An 8,351-nucleotide genomic window follows, 5' to 3' on the forward strand; every position below is an offset into this window, starting at 1 on the left:
TGTAAAATTGTCATAGTTTGTTTTCTATCCGTCAGATATAGATCGGACAGTCTATATTACAAGACGATAGGCACACCATCATCACCAACTCGGTTTTTTATAAGAGTAGAGATACCATGTAAAACCATAGTTTTAAATAGCCGGCTATAACGGGGCTATAGCCCTTTCAGCAGGTTGCTGCTAAATGATCTCATTTACAAATAGCTCCGCTATAACTGATTTGGAGGTCCGCCGCTATTTAAAACATTATTAAAACTGATGCAGTCTATTTCTCATTGGATTCAGAGAGGTACAAGGGGTACATATATCGGCCGTAGCCAGCCCCATACGTGGGGATCATGGTGATCGTGGGCAGGAGAGTGGGAAGCTCCTGAGCTGACCAAGTCTGTCGCCTAACAGATAGTACTACTACTGTATTTAGCAACAAAATTGCAATCACACCCCCAAAGCTTATATGAAGACGAGATGGTTTATCGTGAGATAAGAGTAGCCCTATACAAAATTGATCGATCGTAGCATGTTCTTCAGTAACGTATAATCAACATACTTGTCACTCGATTGCCTCTGTGCAGAGCTTCAGTGTGGGCAGAAAAGCTATGGCCTCGCCGTCAATGGCGAGTGTCTCTTCATCGTCCGTGAAGCACTTGGTGGCGAACTTGACGCTGCCAAACAGATATTACTATTAGTTTTCAGCAAGCACAAGGCTAGACAGAAGATACAGTCTAAGGGGTGCTAGGTAGAGTACATGTGCCTTGCGCCGGCGGCCTTGATTTGGAGCGCCTGCACCTGCGCGACCACCTCGTCGCCGACGTACACCGGCGCCGAGAACTTGAGGGACTGGCTCGCGTACACGGCCCCAGGCTGCACAAACGCGAAGAAGCACCGGTCAGATCAGGCGGGATCCCGTTGACCCGCCATGCCCACCTGCTGTTCGACGAAATGGCAAAGAGGAGGAGGGAGGGAGCGCACGAAGTGGGAGGCGATGAGGGCTGGGAAGAGGGAGGCGACGAGCATGCCGTGCACCACGCGGCCGCTCTGGAACCCGCCCGCCCCGCGGGCGAAGGCGTCGTCCAGGTGGACGGGGTTGCGGTCGCCGCTCACCCCCGCGTAGGCCGCCACGTCGTCCTCCGTGAACCGCCGCGGACGCGAGCGCAGCGCGTCGCCCGCCTTCAGCGCCGCAGCTAGGTCGGCGGTGGCCGCCGTCGCCGCCGTGCGGACGAGCAGAGGGGCCGCGCGGGCGAGGCGCATCCCGGCAGCTTCCTTCTTCTTTCCGGAGAGCGTGTTTGGTTCGGAGGAATTCGGGGGAATTCGAGATGGGGAATGGGAGTCGAGGGGTGTGGAAATTAAAAATTCAGTGTTTGATTAGAGAGAATGGAAGTTTAAGAGCATCTTCAATGCAAGCCGCTTATACGGGCGCTTAGGGAAATAAAAATATATCATAAAATCAGAAAACTATCTAAGCGTTGGTTTGTTTCAACGCAAGGCGCTAGTTTATAGGCGTTAATAAAATCGGTGCATGTTATCCCGCAAAGCAAAAGTGGCTGAAGCGCTCGCTGCTACTTCTTGCATCGATGCTTGAGCGACGCCAGGAATTAAAAGCGGAACTGCCAGTTGACCAGGATACCTATCCTGGCGCCCCTCCGCTAGCGTCCGCGTTGGACATGCCCTAAGTAGGAAGGGGAATGGGAGTTGAGGAAACCAATTCCCACCTATTTCTTTCCAGGGATACCCTGTTAATTCGTGAGCAGAGTTTTATCCCACGCTAATTCCCATCAACCAAACAAGTGAATGGGAGTAAAAATCTACTTCCATGACTAATCCCTTCATAAACACCCTTGTGCAAACTCCCATTCCCACCAAACAGGCTGGGAGGGTTTTTTTCTTCCTTCTTCTTTCCGGAGGTGAAGGGCACGAGCTGCACAAACGGGCTTAGTAGTCCCTCCGCGAGAGTGCGTGCATCGCCGCCTGCTTATCGCGGCCCGGCCTACCCATCTGCTGCCGTACGACCCGGCCCAAGAAATCGAAATCACACCAGTAAGAAAAATGAGGTCTGAGGACTGGAGTGATACTTGGCACGATCAGAGTACAGAAGGCAAAGGAAATTGCATTCAGACTTCGCAGTGTTCGTGTACGTACGACAGTATAGCAAACCTTTTGTCTTACTTTGAGAACCAACAGTACAGCAAATTTTGCTTGCTTCAGACACTGATGCGAAACTGACATCCAAGGTATATCAGGTAGTGGAGTACAGATATGAAGTTCATCGAAAAAGAAATGCAAGGGCTGCCTCAGTCTCCTCCTCAGGCACCAATGGAGCGAAGCAGGTGGAGACAACGAATCCCAGCTAGCAAGATTACGAAAAAAGCTAGTTTCAAAAGAAAAAACATTCCTGTCTCAACATGCGCTGCTGCAATTCGATTATACCGTTCACATATATAGTAAGACGCAGATACGACATCACGGTACATTACCCCTTTATGAGGCAAGATGGCCAAGGCCGTCCAGAAATTAAACTAGACAAAGATGTTCGTGATGTTCAACACAATCACAGAGAGTGCTCATGTCGCTAGTCCAGACAGGCCTTGAGACTTTGGTAACGCACAGCATCTGGACACAAGTTGCTGTGGAGGTAGCACTATAGCACCAGCTCCTCAGTCTTCGTCTCTTTCAGGAGGGAGGCCACAGGGAAGCAGCATTTTCTGCAAGACCAGAAACAAAATGTTTTAATAATTTATATTAAAATACATTGTCGATACAACAGCTTGTAAATAAGTGGACAAACATGCAAATGGAGAAACTGTGGTATGCCACGTACGGCGGGCGACTACCTCATATACTTGTAAATACGTTAAGAACTTCAAACTTGCTAAAGCAGATGGCAATAAAATGAACTTGATGAAACACATGAACAGATCAACAGCGCCGTGACCATAGCATACGTGTTCAAATAGAAAAACTGGGTACGACAGGTTGAACTTTTTCTTCAGTTTGAGTAGAAAGAATGATTTAAACATTTTGCCACAAGCCTGCAGGACGATAAATATAGCGGCATTTTTCTCCATCCATGTGCAATTTTGCGCCCTGAGAAATTTTACTTGCAATTTTTATTGGAGAGCAAAGACTCCATTATAGATAGACACTGTGGCACTGGGGTACTAGAGTACTAGTAGAATGATTAATACCACAGTAAAATGGGAAAGATAAATCCTGACATTAGATAACTAGCTTGGCTCTCATTATCCATATTGCATACCGCAGAATGTACACATGGTTTTAAACTGAAAGACTATTTAACAGTATATGGTAAAATGTGTGTTCAACAAAATGCAGCCAGCTAACCTTGAATTAAGGTTTGCATAAGTTTGGAAGCAGGAAATAAACAATTTAAGCTATAGTCCAGTGTGTTCCGCCATTTAATAGAAGGACATACCATCCAACATTCTAATTTGGACCATTTAGTTGATATACGAAACATCTTCAAGCTACAATTTTCCCCTTTGATGAGAAATATGTCAATAGTTCTGTGTATATTAGGATCGAACTTATAAATTTAAACTCTGAGCATTCTGAAACGACACTTATTTATGGACATGAAGTGTCTCTCATATCACTTGAATAAAGAGGTATGGAACCTATGTTCTCGCAGGGGGTGTATCTCACATCTATTGATAAACACTTAGTACCTCAAACTGTCACGCATCACTAAAAATTTCTTTGGCAGCGTGCAAACAAAACAACTTCAAGCTATACTCTGACCGCAATGTATTATGGCTCATCAGAGAAACCCTGCCAGCTACAATTTGCAACAACAAGATGGTATTTAATGAGCTTGCAATGTGATACACTATAACAGCGCTTACAAGGTACATGGTCATGATGAAAAAGAAGGCCAATTATGATGCAAAGAGAAGCTCCATAAAAAACAGTGAAACTGCTTAAGTACCCAAAGCAAGGCTAGCATCCCACCAGTGAAAGCTTAATGCAATCAAGTAACATAATTCAGTACCGATGCTAGTTTTAATTTACATCAACGTTTATACAACCGTTCAGTCCTACACGATTTGCAGCTAAAAACTCAGTAGACGAGTTAAGATACATCTCTTTCACACATACCTGCATAAATTCGTAACGCTCCCTTCCAATAGATTCATTCTCAGCAATGGAAAAATATGCCAGCATTGGATAGTGTCCAATGTAGGATGCATAGCTGTCTCTTTGGATATTTACAGCCCATTCACTGCAATACAAGGACATGATAATGGTTAATATCCTACCAGACCATGCCAATCAAGAATAAGTCTTACCACTTAGCTAGCTAATGCAACATCTCTAATACTCCCTCCGTTTCTAAATATAAGTATTTTTAGAGATTCCTATATGAACTACATACGGATGTATATAGACATATTTTAGAGTGTAGATTAACTCATTTTGCTCCGTATGTAGTCCCTTGTTGGAATCTCTAAAAAGACTTATATTTAGGAACTGAGGGAGTACAAAAGATGAGATGCTTACAATCTGGTCAGGTCAGCATGCCCTGTTCCGACATATTTGGCCTGGAGATGCTCAAGTTGAGAATTGATGTTGAACCTGTCGCTGGCCTTCAAAATGGTGATTTGATATTAGAACTTACAAGCCATGCAGTTAAAATGTAAAAGTATGTTAAAAAACGACAGTATATTGGAAGACTATGGCCTAGTTGAAGTCTTTAAGCTGAAGCAAGCTAAACGAAGACAAGTGATCTGGTGATATTAAACAGAAGTGAACATCATGATTCATGAGAGGGCAATTCAAAACATACAACAACATGTGAGCTCTAAGACTGGCACTGTAACTACATTAAGCTAACCATCGACACAGCACGAAAAGGTAAAAGTAGCAGCAAGTGCTTTGGATATTAAGAGCATATAGCACGGGTTTTAAGTTTATCAATCATTTCAGTTAGCCGACAAGAATAAATCGACCCAAAAATTGTTCGGGGAGATTGGTCAGGGATTAAGCAAAACTGTCGAATATTTTGGAGAGAATAAGCAACACATGGAGATTGAATTGATCAGGGACTGCTGACCTGCATGGTGGCCGACGAGTATGGCCCTGACCCTGGATGGGAGAGCCGGGGACCCCGGAATCAGATCTGCGGGCGGCGCGAGTAGAGACCGACAGCGGTGGTGCTCGAGGAGGAGGAGGGGGCGGGGAGGCGGCCGAGATCCGGGAGGGTCGCCGGGGCGCAAGACGTCGAGGGCGAGGGATGGCGCCGGCGGGTGCTCGCGGAGACGAGGTGGCGGTCGATTCTGGCGACGGGAAATCTCGAAACCCTAGCTGGGCTCTGCTCGTCTGGTCGGGGGCCTCGGGGCGCACTGGAGAAGGAGAAGGGAGCTGGTCTGCTAGTGGGACCGGTCGTAGAGCCAGCGCAGTAGGAATTGCCAACGGGCGACGCCTAGCGGGCCAGCCCATTTATCTGCACGCTCGTCCTCGTTCGCTTTATGGGTTCCGTCTGGTTTTTTTTCTTTTCGTTTTCTTCTCTTCGGGGGTTTTTCGCCGTTTTTTTTTTCTTTTATGCTTTTTTCAAATGTTTTTTGTATTTTTTTAAGTATCTTGGGTTCCTTTTTTGTTTCCTTTTTCAGTTTTCATTGTATTTGTTTTCTCACTACATATGTATTTTTTCCATACCCATTGTACATTTTTCATATGTATTGAAAACATTTGTTTTATATCCGTTTAACATTTTCCAAATACGTGTTTAACACTTTTTACAAAACATATTTTAAACATTTTTAAAAAAATGTGTCAAAAAATAAATACATGTTGAAACATATATCTAATGATGAAAAAAACATCTCTTTTTAACTATGCAAAAAATCTGTAAATTGTAGAAACATTTTTTGAAAATGTCACGAACACATTTTTGAAACGTGTGAAGATTTTCTTAAGTTAATGTAATGTACATTTTTTGAATGTATGAAACATTTTATTGAATTACACTAACTTTTTTTAATTTGTATAAACATTTTTTAAATGCCATGTACAAATTTGCATGCAAATGTGCGACATTTCATAATTGTGCTGGCACGCAGGCCTCACCTCCGCAGACGAGCACGACACACGGCATGTCATGTATCAGGCATGGCCTTTAGTCACGTGTCGGGTCAGGCCCGTTACATGTCGGACATGCATGCTCATGGGTCGGCCCGCGAAAAATGGCTCGTTTGACCAACTATAGTTGTACTCCCTCCGTTCCTAAATATAAGTCTTTTTAGAGATTCCACTAGGGACTACATACGGATGTATATAGACATATTCTAGAGTGTAGATTCACTCATTTTGCTCCGTATGTAGTCCATATTGAAATCTCTAAAATGACTTATATTTAGGAACGGAGGGAGTACATAGGAACGATTCTAGTAGAGTCGCCCTATCAAACCGATCATCATAATGACCATATATTGATTGAAAAAGTTGGTATAGCAGAATTACAATCCCATGCCCCGCTATCATATTAACATGATTGTCATCAATGGCTATACAAGCATGAGCATTCTATGCATCAATTATTCATCTTCATGTTCCTAGAATTGCTAAGCAGAACTGCAAGAAGACCAGTTGTCCCTTGCTAACTTGCTATAGTAGGTCGGCAATGTCGGTCTGACGTCGCGGAGGAGGCAGCAATAGTGTGTACTGCTGACACCCTGCAGGTTGGAGGCAAGCCTGCGAGGGAAGGGGAGTTGGTTGCGGCTGTGTGCCCGTGTGGCGACGTGTTCGAATAAGAGATCAACGGCGGCGTTAGGTCTGGCGTCCGCCTTTGTCTTGATAGGAGAGGAAATGATGAGAGCGTGGTTGCTGCCTTGCTAGCCTCAGCTCAATGAGCTAAAATATATTGTGGAGCTTAGGCTTAGGTGCACCTCCTTATCTAGCCATTCATTTCTGCATCGTGATTCATGCAATAATTTTGTCTTCTTTGTTTCTTCCATAAAAAACAACATATGAACTTCAAACTTTGCAGCACAACAAGTCATTCTAACTAGAATGTGGGAAAAAACTTTCAGATTTTTTCGTGCATCATAAATTTAAAAAAACATTTTTGAATAAAACAAATCCCATTTCTATTTATGTTGGACAAAAAAATCTGCAAGTTTTTCCCGCATTATAGTAAGAATGTTTTGTTATCTTGCCAAGTTTGAAGTTCATATGTTGTTTTATTTGGAAGAAACAAAAGAGAGAAAATTCATATAATAAGTTAGTTGTCTAACATGGATCTCAAAGCTATATTGGATGGTAATAATAGGAGGTGTCCGGGAGCCTGAGCTATAAAAATCCACGTCCGCTCAATGAGCTGCTATTTTTGGACCTCAAAATCTAGAAAAAATGACATGATAAAAAAAGCTTAGAATTCTAGGTGTGCCACGGCCCTCCCGTGCACTCACATGACATTTGTCAAAAACATAACATAAACACGCATTGTAGTTGATGTATATATCAAAAATCCAATCCGGCTTTTTTTATGGGTAACATGCCTTAATTTATTGATCGAAAGTTCGAGTCACCAGTATTACAGAAGTTTCATGAGGATTCATAAACCACAAATGGCGTCCCTCATCTAGATCTATAGCATGTTTTGTTAAACTATGTGCCTCCATATTGGAGAGCCTCTTGGGAGCATATGCTCCTACCCGCCAAAAATGATTTTTGTAAATGTCATATTTTTTTTAAAGTATGTGTTCGCTGTCACACCCAAATGCTACCTGCAAAGTTTTAGTGAAAAAGCTTAAGCATTTTGACATGTGCGAAAAAATCGAATGTCCAATGTTACATTTAATTTTGTTTTTTTATCGAAGAAGCACTCCTATCCCGTTTTGCATGAAAATTGTCAAGCATATTTGTTAGACTAAATGAACATCCACACACAAAAAACAGTATTTTTTAAATCTATTTACTATTTGTTTTGAATTTACTGTTCATCAGAGAGCATATGCTCCATAGAGCCAAAACGCCCCTCATGTATATATGTTCTTTTGGATACCCATAAATAAAATGTCAAATGTATCAACTATCTTATGTAAATAAAAGTCGGTTCCATGCAGGGAAAAAAAAACTTGCACACACCATGTTGGTGTGCAGGTAAACATGTCATGTGCTAAATGCATTGAACTTGATCTATATATATATATTCTTTCTGACACCCCAGAACAGTGAAATAAAAAAAATCAAATGTATCAACTATTCTAGAAATAAAATGTCAGTTGCAAGCAGAAATAAAAAGCTTTTATGCACAGTGAATAAAAAGAAGTTAAATATATCAACTACTATTTGCCGCAACGTTTTATATTTAGGAATGGAGGTAGTAGAAGCCATGT

General features: G+C 42.6%; 2 protein-coding genes across 2 annotated transcripts; both read right to left on the reverse strand.

The window, feature by feature from the left end:
* Positions 1-246: 246 nt before the first annotated feature.
* On the reverse strand, positions 247-1,310 carry LOC109749344 (3-hydroxyacyl-[acyl-carrier-protein] dehydratase, mitochondrial). Its single transcript, XM_020308304.4, has 3 exons — positions 970-1,310; positions 746-861; positions 247-662 (listed from the first exon to the last, which is right to left on the reverse strand). The coding sequence occupies exons 1-3, from the start codon at positions 1,246-1,248 to the stop codon at positions 551-553; spliced, it is 507 nt and encodes a 168-aa protein (XP_020163893.1). The 5' UTR covers positions 1,249-1,310; the 3' UTR covers positions 247-550.
* Positions 1,311-2,353: 1,043 nt separating this feature from the next.
* Positions 2,354-5,425, reverse strand: LOC109749346 (uncharacterized protein At4g14342). Its single transcript, XM_020308305.4, has 4 exons — positions 5,069-5,425; positions 4,516-4,601; positions 4,114-4,237; positions 2,354-2,699 (listed from the first exon to the last, which is right to left on the reverse strand). The coding sequence occupies exons 1-4, from the start codon at positions 5,072-5,074 to the stop codon at positions 2,652-2,654; spliced, it is 264 nt and encodes an 87-aa protein (XP_020163894.1). The 5' UTR covers positions 5,075-5,425; the 3' UTR covers positions 2,354-2,651.
* Between the last annotated feature and the right edge of the window lie 2,926 nt (positions 5,426-8,351).

The sequence above is a fragment of the Aegilops tauschii genome, chromosome 1 (genome assembly GCF_002575655.3).
Source record: "Aegilops tauschii subsp. strangulata cultivar AL8/78 chromosome 1, Aet v6.0, whole genome shotgun sequence".
Classification (NCBI taxonomy): domain Eukaryota; kingdom Viridiplantae; phylum Streptophyta; class Magnoliopsida; order Poales; family Poaceae; genus Aegilops; species Aegilops tauschii.

Excerpts from the sequence above, each read along its gene's own strand:
- LOC109749346 (XM_020308305.4), bottom strand. Across the intron at positions 4,238-4,515 it reads CATGCTGACCTGACCAGATT|TGAATGGGCTGTAAATATCC; the intron begins GTAAGCATCTCA and ends CTTGTATTGCAG. Across the intron at positions 2,700-4,113 it reads AGCGTTACGAATTTATGCAG|AAAATGCTGCTTCCCTGTGG; the intron begins GTATGTGTGAAA and ends CTGGTCTTGCAG.
- LOC109749344 (XM_020308304.4), bottom strand. The coding sequence starts at position 1,248 with ATGCGCCTCGCCCGCGCGGCCCCTCTGCTCGTCCGCACGGCGGCGACG. Across the intron at positions 862-969 it reads CCCTCATCGCCTCCCACTTC|CCTGGGGCCGTGTACGCGAG; the intron begins GTGCGCTCCCTC and ends GCGTTTGTGCAG. Across the intron at positions 663-745 it reads GCCGCCGGCGCAAGGCACAT|CGTCAAGTTCGCCACCAAGT; the intron begins GTACTCTACCTA and ends TCTGTTTGGCAG.